Here is a 24108-nt window from a genome sequence, read left to right as displayed (position 1 = left end):
GGGCTGCCAGGCCAGATTCTGGAGCAGTTGGGGGTTTAGGGCCTTGCTCAGGGGCCCACAGGGGTTTACCTCAGTTGCCAGCCCTGGGACTTGAACCCATGTTCTCCAGACTCAAGACCACGTCTATAACTATAAGATTGTTTTTTTTTTTTTAGTTTTTTTTTTTTTTTGCTGACCCAAACTACAACCTACATTTTTAGCCCATCTTGGCAGCCATGCTTGTAGCCGAGCCTTGACTAAAAATCCCATTATGCCTTGTTTGAGTGCAGGTGTCCACTATCTGGTCTGTGGATCCGGAAACATCTCAAACACATGCAGGACCTCCCCCCTCTTCTTCCCTGGAGCGGCAGGGTGGCTGCCAGAAGCAGGACAGAGGGTCAGGGGTATGTTCACCCCTCCTGATGTGCCCCCACCTTCCAAATCCTAATCACCAGTCCTCTTCCTGCCCCTCGCTAACCCCCACCTCCCTTGTCTCTATTGGCCCACAGACAGATAGCCAGTGAGGAGGAGTGGAGAGGAGGGCGCAGAAGGTCATGGCCTCTGCGGTGCAGCCACTTGGCCAGAGAGTGTTTTTGCGAATGTTTGCATGCTCCATGTGTGGGCGTGTGCGGGTCGATCTCATACTGTATCAGCTCTGCTCTTCTTGTGTGTCACAGAAAGTTTTCTTATTTTCTTGTTTTTAGGAAGGCAGCCGCTACAAAATGGTTTTTTGGTGCGGGTGTGAATGTTAATCTGTATGTGTGTTCTTGTTGAGACAGAGAGACAGTGTGGGCGTTAAAGAGGCAAAGGTCAAGGTTTGAGAGGTTCATTTGGCTGAAGCTTGCTCCCTCTAAACCCCCAGCAACCAAATATGCAGTGGTTACCACAGTAAGGCTGTCTATCTAAACACCATCTTCCAAACAACTGCAATAGCAGCCTACATTTTTTAAGTCACATAAATATACAATGTATCATGTTTTACAAGTTCATGAATGCAGGAGAAAGAGAAAAACTGAGACCAAAAGTATGAATATTAGTTTAATAATCATAGAAGCAAATTCTTATTTTTCATTTTACCAAAGCAAGTTATTAGAGAAACAAAACTGCCTTTCCTTGAGGTTTGGGCCTAGCAGAGCAAAGCACTTTGTACCCACAAATAACTGTCCATCAGTCTTTTTGTCATGATATAATACAGCCTGTCATTCGCTCTTGTTAAAAAAAACATTAAAATTCTGCATTGTAATCTTATCAGTCTGCTTCTGCTATAAGCCTTCACCACAGTTTGGTTCCAGGAATCTTAACTGACAAGGAAGGCATGCCAAGCTAAACGAGTTATGCTCTTAGTTTACTGAACGTGAATATCCCAGGAGCATTTACAGAAGAGCTTTACTTTTGTTGGAAACTTGCTTTGTTATGACATTTTTGAACCTGTTCCTGATTAGTCTCTTAAGGATTTGAATTTTGGACATGCTTTTGCTATTTTCTGGTACAAAACATATGAAAACACTGGTTTTTGGCCTGGCAGATCACAATACTGAACATTTAAGACTCAGACGATGAAGTTTCAGCCACATCATAACAACAGACAACATGAATTGCGTTTAGGTTAGTGGATTCTTGCAGTGTGTATTCCTTATAGCCTCCATAATTCCTGCTTTTGATATATACACATGCAAAAGAAGTAAGAAAAGAAAAGTGTTTTACTACTGCATGCATCGGCTCACATTTTCTGAGTTAAAACATATACATGTCACACGCAAGAATATGAAAAAGAAAGAAACATGCATTTAAGGAAGTGCTACAGAAGTGCAAGTGGTTGGATGCATCACAGCTGAATAATCAAAGAAAGTGCAGATGAAGAGAAAAATACAAGTCAGACATTGCCTCACTCACATATGAATCAATGAATTTTGATCATGTGAGATATGTGACTATTATTTCAGAGCTTACTCATCCATGGAGGGTCTGATGATGTATATTTATTACAACACAGTCCCAAAAAAAGGAAAGGGGGATGGGGTGGGGGGTCATACCTTTGAGTTTCTGTGGCTGTTTTCTCCATTCTTAACAGCACCTTGAGATGCTATTCAGCAGTCCCCATGGTAGTTATGAAAAACATTGGAGAGTATAACACATTTTCTGTTCTCAGCAACATCCTCCCCACTGGGTTGAGAACTGGAAGCAGCAAACTCTACAGAAAGCCTGTTTGGCTGTTTTTACAATTCCCCTGTGCTGAAGTTTTAGAGCGACTGAACCTTCAGATTTTACTTCATATTTAATCTGATTCTGTTTTTAAAACATAGTTTTCCCCCACAGTGAAAGGATAAGATTTTTAGTAGCTGGATATGAAACATGGCAATCAAGGCATTTTCTGTAGTTTTGGATTGATTGGTTTTATAAAGAAAAAAGAACAATGACTTTTGTTTGAATACTGTAAATTGCAAGGATCTTAAACTCCAGCCACTGTCCCACAGGTGTTAGATGCTTCCTGGCTCCAACACACCTGGTTTAAATTAAATAGATCCAACAGCTTATTGTCAAGTCCGGTAGAAAGATCCATTAATTTGATTATTAGCTAGGCTAACCATGACATAGCTTTGAAATGAATAGTTCCACATTCCCATAAATATGTTCAACATTTTTCTTGCCAAGATTTGGATGACAAAACTAAAGCCAAATTTAAGTTTGATCAAGATAAATTTGCCCCTAGTAAGGCAACTTAACACAGAGACTGAAAGTAAGCTGAAACCACTGGCCTAGCAACTTAGCAGGGAAAACAAAGCTCCTGTATGTTAGCCATAGACAGAATGTTTAAGAGGATCATAGCTAACATCCCATCACAGGTAATGAAGATTCACACTTTTAAGGCTTAAGTTCAGCATTTTGGACATTGCTATCTTGGTTTTCTGAAAAAGGACATTTGCATGAATGCAGGATGGATAAACTGTATGTAGAAACCTTAAGACATGGTGTTCGCTGGTGCAGTAAAGACTTGTTACCCACATCCTAATATGCAACCTTGATTATAATCTTTTATACCCAAAATGGGACAAAAAACATTATCGTGTTACATTGATGAAGACATGAAGTTATAGCAAATAAATTTTAAAAAAGTAAAAAAATTCAATATTGTTACTCATACTGAGCCATGCTAAGTTTAGCTGTATACTGAACAATTCAGTTGAAATGTAGGTTCACTGGTATTGTGTTTGTCAGATTTTGTGTTAAGCTAATGAGATTTAACATGTGCTAACTAGTCAACTTAATATGCTTTGTTGGGTAGATTTGTTAACACTGGGCAGAACCAGGCTAGCTAGTTTCTTTCATTCTCAGACTTTGTGCTAAGATAACTAGCTTTTTTAATCAAACCAAGACTGGTGTCGATTTTTCAATCTAACTTTTGGAGAAGGCCTTCTCCAAGCACTTTGGTGGTCTTGGAGATGGCATTCAGTCATATGTCTTGGGGAGTCCTGTGGAGAGTGCTTCAGGAGTATGGGGTACCAGATCCTTTGTTAAGGGATGTTCAGTATTGGAGCTTGGCCCAGATAGCCGGCAGTGAATTTGATCTGTTTCTAGTGAGGGTTGGATCTGCCAGGGCTGTCCTTTGTCACTGATTTTGTCCATAATTTTTATTGACAAAATCTATTACACTTAACACAACCAGCATGTTGGGCCCATTTTGGTGGACTCAGGGTTGGATCTCCATCTATTGCAGATGCCTTCCTGATTTGCTTTACTCATTCTTCAGCTCTCATTGAAACAGTTCACTGCCGAGTGTGGAGAGGCTGGGATTAGGATCAGCACTTAAAATCCGAGATCACGGTCCACAGCTGGACTCTCTGGAGTTTGGAAAGGCTTCAAATATCTCAGGATCTTGTTTGTGTGTGAGGAAAGAATGGAGCGAGAGATCGACTGGTGAATAGGTGCAGCATCCACAGTGATGCAGGCTCTATATTGATCTGCCATGGTGAAGAGGAAGCTGAGCCAAAAATGCGAAGCACTCAATTTACCAGTCCATCTATGTTCCTACAATCACCTATTGAACAACGAGGAGCCATATTAGGTGGCTCAGGCATCTGGTTAGGATGCCTCTTAGACACCTCCCTGGTGAGGCATTCTGGGCACATCCCACCAGGAAAAGGTAGACCCAGGACACGCTGGAGGGACTTTGTCTCTCAACTGACCTGGTAAAATTCAGGACATCTCGGACAAGCTAGAAGAAGTGGCCAGGAAAAGGGAAGCTTTGGTTTCTCTGCTTGAACAGCTGCCCCTGCAACCTAGCCTCAGATAAACGGTAGAAAATGGATGGATGGATGGATGGATGGATGGATGGATGGATGGATGGATGGATGGATGAAAAAAAAAACAAAGAACTACTCTTTATCTGGCTCCATTATTGTAACCCATTTTTATGACACTTTAAGCAACTTAAACAGCCAAAGTCTTAAATAGCCAAAACCTCCTTTATGTCTTATTCAGGCTGCCATAGAAGTCCATCAGTGCTATTCTTTAGGACAGTATGTTATTATAAAATGTGTCCTTATGTACAGAAAAGTTAAAACTATTGTTGATATAAAAAATTTTCGTGTTTCACTTGCTTGCTAGGTATGTCACATGTTTTCCAAGGGACAGTTTTTTCTGCACAAATGATAGGCGTCAATTTGCTTTTTTATTCCTTTACTTTCCATAAAATAATGCATTCGACATATTTTCAGCCCTCTGCTTTTTAAATCAATGTACAATACCCTGAGGCCAACAGTTCTTTAAAAGGATGGCGACAAGACACAAAGCCAAGTCGGCCCAGACTGGGGCTCATAACTTTTTATGAAAACGCTTCCCCCTAGTGAAAACAGGGATCAAATCTGCAGTGCTCAGTCCTCTCCAGGGTTATTTGCAAAATGCAGTGGTTGCAGGAGATACGTCCTGTCATTTGCTTTTTGTATCTTATTTTTTCTGCTGATAACCATTGCACTGATGGATTTATGGGTCTTGTGACTGTTATAAGCATATAATAAAGCTCTGCATCATCAATATAAAAGGCTGTAATAAACACACTCAGTGGATTCATTGCTCTTCAGTGCATATCCAGGATCCAATCAATTATAAGACAAAGAGCAGATTATAAAGATTTTCATTAAAACCACAAGTCATGAATTGTATTTCTAAAGGCAGATGCTTCAGAGTCATGCTGGCTTAAGTTTGTAATTTGCACACACACTGTCATATACAGGATATGTCAGAGCTGCCAAACAGTGTGGATGTGCAGTTCTCACCTCACACGCTTTTGGCAGCTTGAACTCACCATGAACTGCTAAAGTCCAGGAAAGGGGAAACGTCTCTTTCCTCATGTCTCTGAGTTGCCTCTCTTTCAAAAGCAAACTTGCAAAACAGGCAGCTTCAGCTCCCTTGACAGTCTGCAAACTTATCACCCTGTCATTTTTTAGCAAAAGCAAGTCAGGGTCTCTGAAGTCTTTGGGACCTAATTGTAATGACAGTCATGTGATTAAAGAGGGGGGCTTTGAAAGGAGGGTTGGGGGAGCAAAGGCGTGTCCCCTTCGGACTTATCGTTCTCTCCATTTGTCAAGCCATGAGCTCCTGTCCACCCCTGAGTTTTCCCTTGTGACTGGAGAGCAAGACAGATGCCTGGTGGATGGACAGACAGGGACGCCCTTCTCTGATGTGAACTTAGTCTCACACTAGCTTTCTTTTTTTTTTCACTTTAGACGTCTACTGAGGGAATTACATCAAGTGGTCTGGTCGCTCAGCTGAAAAAGAATACGAGTTATGTGTCTGTGGATGGATGCCGTGCCAATTTCAGACTTCCTGTCTGTCTGGCGCTCAGCCCATCCCTCACGTCCACATTTATCAGCATGTCTGTCTTCTCGTCAGTCTTTCACTTGACCCAGTGTTTCAAGACCCACCTGTCTGTCACTGCTTCTCACTTTGACTGTGCCTTTGCGTGTCTGCTCATTTCAGGAAGTTTCACCATCCCTCTGGCTGTATCAAATGACATTGAGTCAAGAGAGCTTCTAATCATGAAACTTTAGCTGCACTTCCTTAATTGCTTTGCCCTCACCTCTTTTTCTTTTTGTTTTCACTCAAATCTACAGATAAAAATATTTTGCCCCCTGTTACATCTCTGTATTTATAATAAGTTTTAGTGGTGCTTTAGTTTAGCCGATAAGCTGGATGTGAAAATTGCCTGGATCTTAGAAAAAATTTCAATGATTTAATCTCAAAAGAATTATGACTCTTTAATGCTGATTGGTCCCCCCTTAACCAAATAGGCCAAATCTATACAAAGACAAAAGAGATAGAATGATGCAGTCATGAATGGTGTTTCCACATGGGGATGAGGATTTTTCTTTCTTTCTGTCTGACTTTTTCTTTTATTCTGAGCCACGAGCTTAAGCAGTCAAGTGAGTGGATTTATAGACCTGAGGCTTATGGCTAAGCTATGATTGCTTGCATTGGTTCTGCTTCTGTAAAAATAAATGGTTTTAACTCCTAATGAGAGAAAGGGACACAGGGGAAGATTGTGATGATGAAGAAAATGTTGAAAAAAATTAGAGGCGACTCATAGAGAAGAAACAGGAAAAACCTAGAGGAAGACCTACATCTTGTTTGTGAGTGGCCTTTTAAGCATGTTGTGTTTTACAAGAACCCAAAAAAGGTCAAAGTTCAACTCTTGCATTTCTTAAATTACCCATATATTTTCTGTAATCATAAAAATGAAGTATCTTTTTCTGCTTTTCAGTTTTCCTCTGAGTTTCTCTGAAAATAGGTTGCATTTGTGGATGAGGTTCTTTTTTTTAAACTGTGTTCAGCTGTAAAACTTTTGAGGAAACTTATGCTTCCCTATTCAACTCTGAGTGTAACTGGAGGTTCTCTGATGGCTATAAAAAAAAAAGGGAAAGGAAAAATGGTTGAGGGCAGGACGAGGTCCTCGTCTCTGCGTCTTTGTATCGCGGGCTGCATGCCAGGCACACTCTCTGCTGCTCAATTCTCTCCTCCCCCGTTTCTCTCTCCTTCTGGCAGGACAGTGAAGCTCTGTAAAAATGAGTTATGCATCTGAACAATATAAAATGTGCAGATTTAACTGGTGAACGCTAGGGGATTTTGCATCTGCCACTTTGTCTAAAGAAACTAACAGTGTGGTTGCATCTTGATGTTAATTATCTGTCACAGAGGTGAAGCAGAGATGCTATTTCATGCACTTGAATCTTATGATTGGCTCTTGAGTTAGAGCTTTTCTTTTGTTCTTCATGCCAAAGGTTATTTGAAAAATTATCACACTTAAAAACATTTTATGCAAATATGTAGCTGAAGCCAGAAGCCCTTCCGTTTAGCTTATAGCTCTGGAAACAGAGCAAAAACGCCTCCAAGCACATTTAAAGATCACTAATAAATATTTTTTTCAACATTTGTTTAATCTGCTAAAACATAAAACATGTGTAAATATCTTTTATATGAGCAAGTTGAACTGAACTTGCTGCTGAACTTGTTCTTTAATTTTGGGCCCACTTATATGAATAAAATCATCTAAGCTTGCAGCTCAAAAAAATTGAACAATCCTGCTTCTGTTTGTGTTGGTTTTTATTTTTAGTTTTTTTTTTTTTTCTTTTTCAGCCAAAAGCCACACTTTTCCATACACAACAGCCACGAGAAGATCACACATGCAACATCTAACAAACAAAAGGATCGACTTGCCATCGGTGTGGTCTCAGAGGCCTTTGTTGTTTCTTTGAAGTTAAAAAAAAACTCCCAGCAGAAGTCACTTGTTAGGTGAACAAAGATGCCAAATACATTTAAATGAAAGCTGTGAACCTACATGAAGGTTTATGGCTTTCCGGACCCTCCCAGATAAACAAGAATGGCCTGACCTGTTTGTTGTGGGGATGATATAACACACTAACTTTTGGAATGCACCCTAACTGAGGGAAACACACACACACACAAAGAGAGAGAGAGAGAGAGAGAGAGAGAGAGAGAGAGAGAAAAACTAATAATGGCTATACCACATTTCCAAGTGTGATCATTCCAAATAATAGGCTCCCTTGTACTTTTGACTGAGGTTTGGTTTGGAGGGTAGTCATGGGACTCCCCAATGTGATGGCAATGCACTAATCTGCCCTGTAAGGCCCATTCACATGTGTTCACACCATTGTTTCCAAATTCTAAACAGGGAGTGCAATGTTACCCAAGGGAGTTGTAAGTTTGGTGTGTGTCCATTAATTCCTGCTCTTCAAAATAAATAAATAAATTAATTAATAATAATAATAATATAGCATGTACTTGGAGGCTCATCACCTCTTGTGCTTGATGTGTTATTTCCTTTTTTTTATTTGTAATGGGGCATATCTGTGATGCAAAACTCTGAAACATTGGACAAAACAGAGCAACAAACTGTAAAAACCTCCATGGCATTACAGATAATATAACAAAATAACAGATATTCAGCTTTTGTTTTTGTATGCTCAAATATGGAGTTGTATTTTAAGATCTATTCTGACTTTGTTGCGTTATCTTAACTGCTTTCTGTTTTGCAGTAGTCTTCTGAAATTCAAATTTATTTTTAATTATTTTGTAATGTTTTACACCCAAAGCATACAAGTATAGTGATACTTGTATGTATGAGAATAGAATGTTGGCCTTTAATAAGATGCAGCTGTTAATGCGGAAAACCATCATGAGAAGACAGGATGCATTTAACAACATGTGTGTGAGCCTGGGAAAACCAAGGTTTCCCTCGCCACTAGCGGTTTTCCCCTTAAACCGATCGGTGCTGTAATTTATTACCCGGTAAACACGTGGGAATAGTATTTCAGTGCGACAAGATAAACAACTGCTCTACTTCACGCATATCTCGCGATAAGGGACGCTCCCTCTGTGCTCGTCTATTGTGAGAGTTTTCCAACTCTCGCGTTAACTTCGAAGTTTCCCACGCCTGTTGTTGTGGCGTCTGCCCTTTTCGCTCACTCTCTCTCCGTGTATTGCTGTTGCGTGCCGCCTCCCCTTTTCTCTGTCTTCCTCAACCACCCCCTTTCTCTCTGTCTCCCTCTTCCTTACACCTCCAGTCTGCTTCTGTTGTCTCGGCGGATTGTTGGACTGTGGGAGAGAAAGGATATCGCGAGTACTGGAGTTTTGGTGAGAGTTTGTGGAAGATGGCGCCTGTTGTGACAGGGTGAGTCTGAGATTCGGGGCTCGCGGTGGGAAACAGAGTTGAGGGGAAAATAAGTTACTGACCTGAAATAGCTTAATATTACTTCATATAATGTTGCCTGTGTAAAGTCAACTGTTTTGTGAAACACTGTAGTGGCCAGAAGTCGCTTCATTATGTCAGTGTGTTTGCGTGCGAGTGTTTTCCTCTTTGACCAGTTATCGTTACTTGCCTGAGCTGACTGTTGCTGCAGTGTTTGGTGAGCTAGCCCCAGCTAAGCGTTACTTCACCCCCGGTGGTCTCCTCTTCGACACAACGGAGTGCTGTTAGCTGGCTGGCTAGCATGCGGGCTAAACACAATCAGTTAGGCACATTTCAGAAAATAATTTAACGCCAATATGCCTTCTCCTTTTAGATGAACTCGCATTAATGGCTCCGGTAGAATCTCTTACATTCTATATGTTTTAGAAACGTGCTCACCCGCTAACCGGGCAGCACGTTTACGTGTCGGATTCAAGACTCCGCTAGCTGTCCGATAATGGACGATAGCTAGCAATGTTCCACTGAAACACGTTGCTGCTTTGTGACCAGTGTATCCCCTTTGCAGTGTTTGTAAAACGTTGACTGTGTCTTTTGACGCCGCTACAGAGTATGGGTTTGCGCGGTGTGCTTACTGTAAATATATAAGCTCAACCTTACAACACATGTTAAATAGGGTGTACTTTTATTACTTCTGTTTAAGTTCAGCTTAGAAGTCGTATTTACGACACGCATAGCTATAAAGTTCTTATAAAAACGAAATTTTGAGACTGAATTATCAATACCGTGTACATTTATGTACAGCCATGTGTTGTTAACCCTGTAGTCACCGATGGATTAGTTTGTGTACAACGGAGATGTGATGACTCAAGTCATGAAACACCTTTTTGTCCAAGTCTGGGTTATCATCGGATTTTTCCCAGTTTGAAAGCGCCCATCATATTAGGTCATTGCTAATAGTCTTTTCAGATATAAACACATTAAATTGGCAAATACGCTTAATATGACTTATGTGTTATTTACATCTTAAAACAGCAAAATGCATTGTTGGGTCAAGTGTATGTTTTCATTGTAAGTAGTAGTCTTCTGCCATGTGATCTTATCATTTTACAAATATAGGTCACAGTCTGAGCCTAATGCTACGTTCAAATTAGTCGATTTGCCTTTCTTTTATTTTTTCTTTTTGTAAATCCTGTTAAAATTAGTTTTCACATTAGCTAGACACAGCCCCATTTTTTTGCTCTGTCGATAGCAGTAATCCCCACAGACAGCTCAGTGGGTGACACATTTCCATGGCTTGGTGGAGGTGTGTGTGTGTGTGGTGGAAGTAGAAGGGGGAGTGAGCATGTTCATTTGGGGCTTTCCAGCAGACCTGAGCTGATTTCGGTTAGTTGGGGGAGGAGGCAGAAGGGCCGTGGGGGCAAGCAAAAGGGCAGGAAGGTCGGGTCGGGGTGGCTGGCCACCTGTCCAGATGATATCTCCAGATTCATGTGTGTTTGACTGTGTGTTTTCTTAGGAGTGGGGGTCACTGTGGAAAAGCAGCATTATATGGTGGCGTGTTTGGGTGAGAGAGGTTTAACAGAATATAAAGTGCCTTAAAAAGGTTGTTCACAGTAACAGTTGGCGGCAACAGAGAGCCTAGCCACTTGCCCCCACATACGATGTAAATGTTTGTTGCCCTACACAAGGAGCGGCTCAATAACCATAGGGTTGTAAACGTGTTATGAATCATGTCTACGCTGTTGGAAAAAGGCTCAAAATATATAAATTTTACTAAGAGCTATTGCTTATCCAAACTTAATTGAAAGTATTTATTTGCAGTCTGAATTGTTGGATCATATTATATATTATGTTTAATTTTAGCCTAATTTTATTTAGTGCTGTTTAACAAACAGTTTAAGATCGAGCTACTGTGCTGTGTCTCAACATCATCTTTGCTACAGTTGTTAATGGATCTGAGGTAACAATTGACAACAGGCTGTTTTTTTAAGAATGAGTCTTTCAGTATGTAGTTACTTCTAACACTACTGAGCTTCGTAGCATGGACTACAGATGGTGGTTATGATGCACTATACACAAACAATGTTTTGGGTGTTGAAACACCCATAATCTGCAGACTTGAAAGATCACTGTCAAGAGTTTGTCGGGATGCAATTTGCTTGAGTTAATTATACTTAAAACTATGTAATTTACTATTGCTCACACTGGGACTTCTATTAAACCCAGCTTACACTGAAAATCAATTAATCAGTAAATAGATTTTTATCTGAAAGGACCAAGTAAAACCTTCATGTTGAATATCCACAAAAGCACACTTATATCTCCAAATCTGAAAACTAAAAACGGTTCATGTATGAAAAGGTACTTTTTATTGGCTATAGCTCAAAACCCTTGACAGTGTACTACAATATGACATTAAAAAAAATTCAGGGTGGAGAACACCATCTTAAAGGAATTTTCTTTTGTTACATTCATATCAAATAAATGCACAAAACGGAGCATTTTGAATAATAAAATAGATATTAGGGTTGCAAGTGTATTTAACAGTGTTTATAAAAGGAAAATAAGAGGTTAATCATGTCAGAAATTTTCACAATTTCTTAAAATCCATGGTGAACTTGGTAAATTACTTACTGTTTTATTATCTCATCAGCATATAAAGATGCTCAGTTTTCAATTGATATAAAACAGAAAAGTAGTTAAGAATGTCGTACCTGCATATTTGTTTGAACTAATTAATAAGTAATCCAATTGGGGCAGATTTTTATGAGTTTTATAACTGATCATCATTATGTTTCAGTTTAGGAGGACACCATGTAGTGTTTATGCTTCTAAATGCTGGAATAACCTGCATGTTTTATGTCCTGTCATTTGCCCCGTTAATCAGAATTTTCTGCCCTTGTTTACCACTGTCTTTAGTTGGATTTATACACGTGCAACGTCTGTGTAAAGTCTGTCTCCAGGTTTCTGGATTTCTGGACGTTAATGCTGAATTTGAGCGGTAACCGCCATTTTTATTTGTTTGCGCTGTTAATGTTTACCTTGAGTTGGACTGATACCAATATTAGCATTGGAAATACTTGCCGATCCTGCCAAAAGTAAAGGGATCGGGATTGATGAATATTTCTGTCTAAACCATAGACTGTATATAAAAGATAGATGAACCCTTCATGATGTCACCTGTGGGTTTCTGAAGAGCTGAATTGAAGCTCATTGGGCGGTTCCCACCGTCGCCATCTTGGCAGCGTCACGCATGTCATCATTCCTGAAAAATCCAAAAATGGGCAAAGAGGTGGAGCTGAGAGGGGCGCTGCGAAGGTCGGTGTAGATTAACACCCATCAAACTCCGAGCTGCCTGTACCTAAGCGCTACATTTTACCGCCGGAGGTTGCCGCTTAGTCTAAAGACAATCAGATACCGCATCAGATTTGTTTCCTTCCCAACCCAACCCCACCACACATACACAGGGAGATACGCAGTCTTGCGTGACGATTGTTTTGAGCTTGAAGACGGAGAAGCAGCTGCACAAGTCACTGCTGTGCTACCATTTAACATTAGTGTTATGTTAGCAATTGTGATTACTCATTAGATAAACCCCACTAGCAAAACGACAACATACTGAACATACAGGGCTTAAGTTTCCAGAGGCTGTAAGTTTTAACACCAGCAACCTTATAAAGCATCTGGGTTTCCATCACATGAAGGAGCACATTGTTGCCTTAATGAAAAATCGCAACGCACTACAGGAATAACAAACATTGGCAAATGCTTTTATAAAACGTAAGGAATTTGCGAATGAATTACACAGCAAAAACACAGTTTTATAACTTTTTGTTCAAAGTCTATAATAAATGTAATTTATTTAAATTATTAATTTAAGTGTCAGCTACACCGGCTCTACCGTACGCAAATGCGAATATAAATCCAGCTTTACTTTTAACATCATAGGTTGCTACCAAGTGTTTGGACCCATGTCCCCTGTGTCTGCTGAGCAGAAAATGTAGATCAACTTTTTTTTTTTTTCCCCTCCTTCTTCCTGGCAAAGAAACTGATTGTGTAGCTGAAAGAGCAGCACTGTTCACCTGAGATGATAAAAGCATGAATTACTTATTTCAACACCGCCCTGCTATAGCTGTGCCTTTGGGGGGCACAGTTCCATTTAGCTCAACCCCCTCTGTTTTCCTGCCACATGGGAGGCAAAAAAAAAAAAAAGATGGAGTCTTTCAGACCAAAAGCCAAGCATCTCAGTGCTGGTGTAACAATACTACTGAACCTTTCTTTGAGATACAAACTTGTGTTCTTGTATTTGCCAGCATCTGCGTTCCTTTTAGGCCCTAGGGCTATGTTGATCTGATTAAGTTTGTGTGTATATATGGAAGAGAGAGTCAGTGTACCTAGACATAAAAGTTGTGTGTGTATGCCACATGCAAACCTTTCCCTGGGGTCCTCTCCTCTTCCCTGCTTGCTTTTATAAAAGGAAAGATTCAGAGAGAGCAACAGATGTCGAGGCGCTGACCTTTATGGTGGCAAAGGCTCAGACGAGAGTTAAAAGAGATGCCGAGTCACCCTCCCACCCCCTCAAAGCAACAGCCCCATGTCCATCCGCAGGCACACACACTCACAGTCTGCTACCTTAGCTGCAGCACTGATGGATAGGTTAACAACGTTGATAATAAGAGCCACCTGATCTGTGCTTCACCTCAGGATCCTGCTGCCTCCAAAGCTGCAGTACATCCAGTCAGAGATGTGAAAATCTTCAAAGTGTGTGGCGTGTGGAGGTTATAACCCAGGGGGAAATGTGCAAAAATCACTGTCAAAGCAAATGTTTCATAGCCAGAAATCTTTGAGGGGGCTGGGGGTAGGTTATTCATTTGATTACAATAGCCTATTATTTTGGAGATTCATACATGTCCATTACGTCACCAATGAACCTTGAAGAATATAGTTTAATTTGGGTTTCAGATTCAACTTGTTTGGTCAAGCATGGGTGGGTGTGTTAAAGCACCACACACCCAAATTGACTCAGTGACTTCATTGTCTTATTTCATAAGGTTGTTTATGTCTGTCTATCGCAGGGGAACAAGAAGACACCCCAGGGAATAGAAATGTACATTTCTGTAAAACTTGGCTTGGATTACTGCCAGCATGGCACTCCTCATTCTTGGTCTTTAGTTACCTGCTCAAATTTTGCACAAACCAGAAATACAAGCATAGTACAGCATGTACCTGCACTGTTACTTCCGTCTTGTGTATTCAAAGCACAAAGGGGCTGTCTTTATTGACAATATGTTTAATTTGTTAGTGCAAGGTTGTAGAAAAACCAAAGCCTGACATAATGGTTGGATTTCTATGCAAAACCACAGCGAGGAGGAAATTTATTTGAGCAAGGCTTGGGATGTTTCGCTCTTAGCTCATAGTTTTTGTCTGACTCTTCCAAAGGTCTTGCTGATCTTTGGTGAGGATGGAGCAAAACATGCTGATGTAAACTGAAAGCCAGTGTGGTTTTGAAAACATCCCTGGCGTCATGTTTGACAGAGGCCCAAGTCCTCTCGGTGGTGTTGTTGTTAGCATCTGCTTTATTGCTTAGCTAAGACAGGAAAATGGGACCGTAGAGTCAGAAAGCTAACAAGGCAAGCGGAACATGTAGTGAAAGGACATACATCTGACTCTTTGTCTTTCAAACATTCACTCTCCCACTTCCAAGCGAATTTCCTCACGATGGCCCCAGAATTTGTGTGTGCCCCCTGTTCCTTTGCTATTTGTTGTGATTACAGCTTCACCAAGGGAATGATTGTTTCTACCGTGTCAGCAGTTTTTGCCCCTGCTGTCCCTCTACATTCAGGATGTTTCATTCAGAAAAACATGAGCTGATTTGTCCCAGTCTGACTCCTGTTTGCTTTCACTCCACTTCAGCGAGCAATTCCTTCTTTAACTTGCTTCCTATGTTTGAGCAGCTCACTTTGAGAGGAAAAAACACAACACTTGTTTATCATTCAGAGGAAGATGTGTATGATTTAAGTTATTTAAACAGGGAAGTCATATCTAACCACTAACATACTGCTTGGAGAGTTCGACTTAAAGGAAAGCAATTTTATTTGCACTTTTTGGAGCAGATAATTGCCATGTGTGAGGGTTCAGAAGCATTGTTCAAATGTCTTGCCATTGTCAGAAAGTTCTGTCAGACAGCTGTACTGACCCAGTTCCAAACATACACAGGGTCTCCTGTGTTGGGAAAACCCCCGACAATGCCACCTTCTAGAGCTGTAAGCAACTGCCACTATTACTGTGTTAGATAAGGGGGGAGTGGCAAGTAGTACGCCAGCCTGTAGTAAACCTTCCAAGCAAATGTTATTGTAGCCTTGGGGTTGTTAGTGGCATCATATAAGGTCTGCTGATAACCTCAGAGCTCTATTCTCCTTTCCTGTTTGGGTTGATGACTGATAAAAATGAATAGTTTTTGTGTTGCTTGATTGTTTTGCAGCATCACCTCACTGGCAAATCAAAGCACAGCAGCGTGAGTTTATGAATATGGTTTAGTTGTTTATATTTAATCAAATCAAGCTTACTTTGAAATAGTGTTGCACCTCTTCTTTAAATTTCCTTTGAACCCAAATTTCTGACTCCTGCAAACCAACATCCAGGGAGAGCACTTTTATTTGCTCAGACAAGTGATGGCACATCTGCAGGGATGAGCCATCCGCATTCTCCTCTGCAACAGTAAGAAGAAGGAGTTATCATGTGCCAGGAAAGTACTGAAGGAAAAGAACAGAGGGAGAGGGGTTGAGATTCCAGGAAAGTTAAACTGTTATCTCCAAATGTTTCTCCGCATTGTCTGGTTGTTTAACTAAGCCTGGCGGAGACTTTTACTGAAGAATCCGCCTGGTGGCATTCCTGTGGCTGTTGACGTCAGGAGGTTTTGGCCTTTGCTTGGAATCACAATGAAGTAATGGACGTGCATGTCGTTTTGTAGAAATGTCTATTGATTGTGGTTTAGGAAACAATGCTTTTTTCTTTTTTTTTCTTCTTTACTTGATGAGAGGGCTGTTTTATGTTGTGGCTGATCATATTGCGCTTGTGGCTTGCAGTTTGATCTCTACTCTTTCCATCATTTTGGAAGCACTGCTGAAGAATTTATGTGGGATTTCACATGAGCTCATGGAAGGAAACTAATTGGCTTTTGTATCCATTTTGTTCAAAAAAGTCATGATCAGTAGGGTTTCTCTATTTATCACACTGCAGGATTTTTTAGAATTTGACTTTAAATATCATAACCTCAACCCAAACTTGTTTAAATTTCTGGAAGAAAAGCTAAGAAGACTTCTCTTTCATTTACAAACATTCAGCTACTATTCGTAACTCATATTCCCCTATATTATCTTATAAATCTCTTTTTTTGCCACCTCATTTGTTTACCAAATCATTGTGCTTGTCAAAGATTCAAGAAACACTTCTTGTCTCACAACATGTTCATGATAGCTGTTTTTTTTTTTCTTTTCTTTGAAAGAACATGTTTTGAAGAGGAACAAATAGCAGGAACAACATCCCCCTTCCCCATCAGCAACACTGAAACCAGACTGCCGTCTTAAGCTGACAGACTCATTGCTGAACTGCACACATACGCATAAGCGTGCTTCGGTCTCTACATTTGGTTTGGTTTGCCAAGGATCATCTCTCAGCATGTGGGCTAAAGGTCATGTCTCACTCTCCCTCTCTCTGGTTCTGCCAGGAATTCTATCTTTTTTTTTTTCTCTTGCTGCAGTGCAGTCAGTGTTTTGAATGGTTTTGAGGCAAGGGCAGGGCAAGATAGTGGTTAGCTTGCTTGAGCTGATAAATGCCAAGAAACTGCGCTGAATTTGAACACTTGAAAGACACATTGAGCGTTGTGTGGAGCTAGAATGGTTTGATAATCTCTTTTAAACAGTTTGCAAATCATTTGTTGCAGTGATTTTAGAAAAATGTGATCATTGATGTGTATTAAAATTTATTAGAGGTAGCTCCAGAATTGGATGCTAATCTTGGTTTGTGCTTTATCATTGGTCAGCTTGTTGGTCAGACAGATTATAGAAGATACACGAATTACCTGATTTCATTGTATTCAGACATTTTTTTAAAACCATTCCCCTAAAAATGGAGTTGGAAGAATAATTTACAGCCTGAAAATTTATTTAGTTGTTTTCTCTTTTTGCCACAGTTTTCCCACTTTTGTGGGTTTTTGTTGTAAAGATGAAAATCTTTTATGCATTACCAACAATAAAAATGTTTGTGAACAAGAATGAGGTATAGGAAATTGTTAGTCTTTATTTAAAGCATTACTTTTAAGTGGAAAAGGAACATTATAAAAAACAAAATGAAAGCGCCAGCTTCACTGAACTGAATGAAACTAAATATTTCCAGTATTTCCCCTACTATTATACTAGCCCCAGCCCTCCCAAGGTTAATTTTATCTCTTCTTCTCTATATTCCACTCGGTGTTACCCCCCATAGTGAAAGGCATCTCCTCTTCGGCTATGTTTTATGAAATGTTAATGGCTACTCAACCAGCCATAAAAACCCAGCTTGTTTGGTTGTTACACAGCAGTCTCTCATCAGTAGTTTCATAGACAACAATTCATAGGATTTTTTTTTCTCATATTTTCTTTGTGACAGCTTCCAGGTGTAGCTAAGACACATGGGGTGAGTTTGATGGTGGCTGCTCTTGTTCTGGTGATGCTTGTCCTTGTTTATCAGCAATTGTCAAATTTCTGGTTTGTGCAAGTTCTTCCATGTTTTCTGCATCGTGCAAATTAAAGAACGGTAGAAAAACGTTCTATAGACAGATTTTGTTTCTTCATCTTGAAATAATATTTGACTCACTTGTACAATTCTTTACCGTACAGGATGCCTTATGTGCTATTTGCAATTTAAGAGCACCACACAATACGGTACAACTGTGGATCAAAGCCAATCAGAGGCAAATACCCACCTCGTCCCTACCTTTACCAATTTTTTTTTTTTCTTAAATCACAGTTTGGGTAAAGGGGGAAATGAACACAATACACAGACAGACAATCTGGGAGATAAACGTCCTACACCTAGACATGTAAAATGTCACCCTCACTGCTGTGACCAAGGAAAAAAACATTAGTCGTACTCCACAAACTTTTGTCGCAGGTGTAGATGAAACGGTTGCACTTCAGAGCCATGACAGACAAAAACTAAATACGATCAATTGAGATGATTCAGTAAATCATCAGTTGTTAGTTGTAGTCATTAATCATTAGTGTGTTGACACAATCAGAAAATACCAGCTGAAAAATCAATGTTGAAATTCTGTAGCACAAGCAAGAAGCAACCACAATTTTCCAAGTAAACATCAAACTTGTGCCAGTGCATAGTTAAAACAAAGGAAAGGAAGCAAAGACAGTTGACTATAACTTGTGCTCTGCAATGCAAATGTCTGCATATTTTAAGTTTACGTTTGGTCTTCACAGCAGTCTGTGTGGTTAACGTCTTCTTTACCCAATCCACAACCTGCTCCTGCTTCGAAGACTGTTTTACACCACAAGCTACTGTAGTGTTGCTGTGGTCAATGTAGACTCCTCACAACACTTCCCCCTGGGTTCCCTCTTGTTCCAGCAGTGAGTCATCAACCCAGCAGAGTGAGAAAGGGGGAGAGGGAGCGGGAAAGGGTGGTTCACTCAAGGTTCAAATCTCTTTTGCATCTTCCCCTCTCATTTCTCTCGTCACAGTTTCTCCTTCAAGCATGTGAGTTGTATCAGCCCCAAATCCCAGCTGTTTCTTTTTTTTTCCAGCTGTTGTCGCACTTGTCACTCTTTTGATCAGATGATCACATTTCTGAGTTCCCTGGCCTGGTTATTTTTAATTTGCTTATTTTCAACATTTATTTAAGGGATTGTGGTTTACATTGTTTTCCAATTTCCTAAAATGGGTTTTGTTGAGGTCTTAGCTGACAGTCTTCTGGTTATGTGGATATATAACATGTATAATAATACAAGCATTGTTCAGCAATTACTGTACAAACATTGATGCAACCCGGTTAAGGGGTTAAACAACCTACATGACTTTCATCTTTATTTCTGCCTTTTTGTGTCACTAGTGAGATGTTAGATCTTTGTGGTTTGCACAGGTAATTGCGTTTGATTGAACTTAGAACCAAATACTCAAATGGTAAAAATTACAATGGAAAATAAAATAGGATGTCAAGAGGTTTGTGTATTTGTCATATATGTAGGCAAAGATAGTCACATTCAAGTGGTAAATGTCACCCACACATAAACCAGACTTTTTTTTTGTGGGGCATCGCTTGGCTCTTGTTTCCTGTTTAATTTCTCTGCCTACACAGAGAACAACACTTATGACTTTTACCCTGCAAATGTCCCTTCACAGGCTCACAAGCTTCCCCTCTTAATTTCTATCGTAAGCTCAAGCTTTGTCAGACTTGAGAGGAGTGATTTAACTTTGCACTCCATGATGCAATTGTACTGCTGAATTTTATTTAAAGGTGACGCATGACCTTTTTTTTCCACAAGCTGACACACTTTCCTGATAACTTCATTAAATGTCGATAGTTTTTGGTTGAAATATGGCAGACATTTCAACTCTCCCCTTTAAAGCTACGAATTTACAGCTCTTCACCTTGCAACTACCCTCACCCCTCTTCCTCAGGAGGTGTCTTGATTATGACCTGTCTTGCAGCTTCCACCTACAATGTAATTTTAAACTGGTTACAAAATGCACTCAATAAATCTTGAAACATGTCATTTTATGTTATGTTTGAGGTGATTATATATTAGTGTAAAAGCTAATACACCTCAGCTCACCTTAATGAATGGCAGTTTTATTTCTACATACTTAATTTCTTTCTTCCGCAGTTCGTCCGCAAACAGCGCGTACTGATCCCTCTTTAAACATGAACTGGCAACTCATGTTGAGCTGGGCTGCTATGCAACTTTATACTTCATTCCAAAGTCACATAGTTTTCCTCCATCATATATTGACTCTATGAAACTTACGATTCACTCTTGATCCACTTCTCTGTGTTTCACATGTTATCTGAGGAATGAATGGTAGCAGGTGGTACATGGTATAGAGGACACAGAGTCAGAGCTGTGGGATTCACAGGAGACTTTGTTCAAGATAAAACAAGCATTAACAGATTGTGTGTGTGCACATCTTTCAGGACAGATTATATGTTCACAAGTAATAGAGTATGTTCTTCAGTATGTTCCAGCGCCAATCTCAGCGCCAGATTACACTCATTAAAGTGTAAAGTTGGTGTGCATCTCGAGGTCTTATTGTGTGCCAGGCGAGAGAGTTTTGAAAAAAATCCACCCTGAGTGCTCCATATGGAGCATTGATGTTGGAGAGTGCGGTCAAGAAGGAGAGAGGTGGAGGGAAGGAAAAATGAAGGGAAGCAGGGAGACAGCTTTTTTGGCTACTCTGCCTCTGTCATTAAGCTCTCCCATGTCAAAGACAGATGGAGCTGGTGCCGTTTGTGTATATGTGCATGCAGGCTTTTGCAAGTGCAGGCTGAGGTGACCCACCCAACTCTACACACACACACACACACACTGAGCCTTGCTTTTCAGTCTGTCCCCAGCAGGGTGTCTCAGGGCAGTTAGCAGACCTCTGCCATCTGCAGTCACTCAGCCTTGAGGGTCAGACAGCTCGTCAGCAGCAGCTTAGTTCACTGTGTTTCCACTCGTATCCCCAACTTAAAATGTGATGGCCGATGGACTAGTGGAATGGTAAAAAATTTAAAGAAATGGACCTAAATGCAGATGAAATTTTATTATATATATCAAAACCAGAACTGACCATTCTTAATGTTTTAGACCAGATTAATATATTTGGTATTCTTTCTGGATATGAAATTAACTGGAAGAGGGCGTTTTTTCCATTTTATATGGATGATTTGGGAAACATTGATGGATTTCCATTTAAGATTTGCTCAGATAAATTGTTACTTGCTTCTTCAGGCTAATTTCTTCCTTTTAATAGATCAATTACGTACCAAATTGATATTCTGGGAAACTCTCCTAATTTCTTTAATTGGAAGGGCTAATCCTATAAAAATTATATTTCTTCTGCAGATGCTATACCCGTATCAAAATATCCAATTTTTTCTAAATAAAAAGTACTTCTAAATAAAAAGGCAAATAGATTATTTAATGTTTCCTTTCTTATGGGGATATAGAGCTTAGGGAATTAGCAAAACTAAACTGAAGATAAAAGGTGGTTTGGGCTTCTGACTTCGCTATATCTGTTAAGAGTTTCAGTCTGGCTGGACTCCTGCTCGACAGTATGTGAATGGTTAAAATGGAACAAGATGACTGCTATCCATTTTCAATAGGCAGAATGTTACTTGCTCTATTAAGGTTAGCAAGATGGAGTATAACAACAATCCTATCATATTTAATCTTCTCCGCATTAGGAAATGGATTAAATTTAATTTCAAACATAAACCCATATCCTTTTCTTTTCCCAGTGCAAATATTCCACTTTTACTCCATCAAACTTAGATGGTGCCTTTCTGAACAGGAGTAAATTAGGCATACAGTGTGTGGGAGACTTGTATATAAATGGAGGATTAGCTTCTTTTGAACAGCTTCAAGAAAAGTACAAATTACAAAGTAATAGCTTCTTTCAGTTCTTACAAGTCTGAGATTATATTTGTAAATATCTAAAGAATTATTAGTATAAATGATTGTCCACATTTGCCCCCTAGCAAGAAAAAGCTGCTGTCCCGCATATATCGCTGTCTCTTATCATTAAGTTCTCCTTCTTTTGCTCTATATAAATCCAAATGGAAGGAAGAATTTGGAGTACAAATCCTAGAAGACATGTAGAAAGATTATCTTGAAAATATACACACCTGCTCCAGAAAAATGCCAGATGCTGTCTTATTCAAGTTAAACTCATCCATAGACTTCACTACTCTAAAGACAAATTACATAGCATTTGTCAAAGATGTCCCGTTTGTGAAAAATGTAATGTCTCGTTAGGTACTCAACTTCATAGATTTGTACTCTGTCCCAAGATTCAGAGTTTCTGGAATGACATCTGTTGCATTATGTCTTTAGGTTACTAAAACCATTATCAATCCAGAACCATCTATACTAATTATTGGTGTCTTTGAGTCATTTGAAAAATTTAAGACAATATAGACAAGTTTTCTCTCTTATTCTTTCATTGTAGTGAAGAAAATAATGCGGAGGTTGTAGAAAACCAGAGCTGTCCCCACATCTAAGAGGTGATTAATACACTTCATTTAGAAAAGATAAAACACGCTCTAGAAGATAGGCTTCTGCAATTTAATGAGACCCGGAAACCCTTTCTGTCATATCTAACAAATAGGAATTCACTATCGTAATCCTGTTAGCCGTCCTCTTAATGCTTCATGTAAATAGTGAAAATTATAAATAATGTAGTTAAATGGGAACTTGTGTTAGTGAGTGGGTGGTGAGATAGTTTCATGTCCTTTCTTTTCTTTCCCCTTGTTAGTTGTTTGTTTTTTCCAATTTATTATTGTTATTTTTATTATTTAGTAATTTTACTTTTCCCAATAAGAAATCTCTGGGTCAATATAGAGCTGGGCGATACGGCCTAAAAATAAAATCAGATTTTTTTTAAACCAAATCTGATTTCCGACTTTAATATATTTTTTTCCTTTTCTTTCCTAAAAACACTATAATCCTAATAAAAACAACATTGAACTTAATGCTTAATGCTTTTGCATGCCAAATGTGGTTGTTTATTTATTTATATGAATGAATGATAGTGACAAAAGAAAATAACATAACTTTTCCACTGCATAAACGGCTTCAAATCTTGCATAGATATATGCATCAAAACTGCATTCGTGATCTCTTTCCTTCTGGATCCTTTTCATTTGGGATCCACTGCAGATATAATTACCCTGATGTTGGTTGTCTCTTAACGAGAGTTTGTGGGCTGAAGTTGTCTACTGCATCTCAAATGGAACAGCGCTACGGTTATATGCACAGCTAAATTGCAGGTGCGAGTGATGGCTCACTTAACTATCTGTCTGTTAATGCTTTCAGACAAATACTGTTCTGGTGCGGAGGGAGGGCTGAGTCCGCTGCTAACTATGGTAACCCAAGGACAGCATTTGCGACGCATATAAAGAAGAAAAAAAATCCATCGATTAATCCCCCATCCCTAGGTGTATATTATTTTCCATCTATTTACTATAAAGACAACATAAAAGTGTTAGTAATTAAGGTGGCCTGAGCTATGTGTAAATGGGGTCCACGTCTACCTATTTTTTTCTTATGTAAAATGAGCCTGGCTTGTTGGTACATACAGTACTTGAAAATGTTGAAAAGTGAAGAAAAAACAGATAAAGATGTCATAATTGCCGTGCCACTAGATGCTACAATACACTTCTGTCCATGAATTGCATATGATTGCTACATTGCTAGCTTCCTTCATTGAATCCATCCTCAGGGCTTTTGTTTCTCTGTACAACTTCTGGTACAACTGGTCTGTAATCGTTTGCCAAGATGGGATCTTGTACCACTGATTCAGGGTTTTTATCAGCTGGTGAAATTCGGTCTTCTTGGTGATGCTTTGCTGTGAAAGCTCCAACATCAGGGTATCCTGTGCCTTCTTTCGAACGTGGATTGCAACTTTCTCATTGACTCTTCTATGATTGGGCTCAGTGAAAAGTTTTTATATCGTTGTTAGCCGAAGCTAACGTTAGCACAACGTGCCATTGGCGAATGTAGTTCATCATATTAGTTGTGTTACATATTAGGGCTGCAACGATTAGTCGACGTTGTCGACAATAGTCGACAATAAAAATAGTCGACAACTAATTTACCCGTCGACTATTGTCGGCAAAAAAAAAAAAACAAAACAAAACCTACAGAGTGAGACATCGTCTTCTTCCCTATCTCTGCTTAGAT

The 24108-nt window shown here is 39.6% G+C and overlaps 1 protein-coding gene across 2 annotated transcripts in view; it reads left to right on the top strand.

The window, feature by feature from the left end:
* The first annotated feature begins 8926 nt into the window (after positions 1-8926).
* Positions 8927-24108, top strand: part of rbpjb (recombination signal binding protein for immunoglobulin kappa J region b) — a 47151-nt gene continuing 31969 nt past the window's right edge. Inside the window, exons 1-2 of one of the 2 annotated variants that reach the window (XM_041985768.1) lie at positions 8927-9163; positions 16683-16868. Coding sequence is in view for 1 of the 2 variants with exons in the window: in XM_041985767.1 (XP_041841701.1) it covers positions 9144-9163 (20 nt within the window). In the remaining variant the exon portion in view is untranslated. The remainder of the gene's footprint in view (positions 9164-16682; positions 16869-24108) is intronic. The other variant, XM_041985767.1, reaches the window with a different exon arrangement.

This window comes from Melanotaenia boesemani, chromosome 5 (assembly GCF_017639745.1).
Source record: "Melanotaenia boesemani isolate fMelBoe1 chromosome 5, fMelBoe1.pri, whole genome shotgun sequence".
Classification (NCBI taxonomy): Eukaryota; Metazoa; Chordata; class Actinopteri; order Atheriniformes; family Melanotaeniidae; genus Melanotaenia; species Melanotaenia boesemani.
The sequence above is the reverse complement of the archived record's forward strand: the minus strand, read 5'-3'. Positions and strand labels throughout refer to the sequence as shown.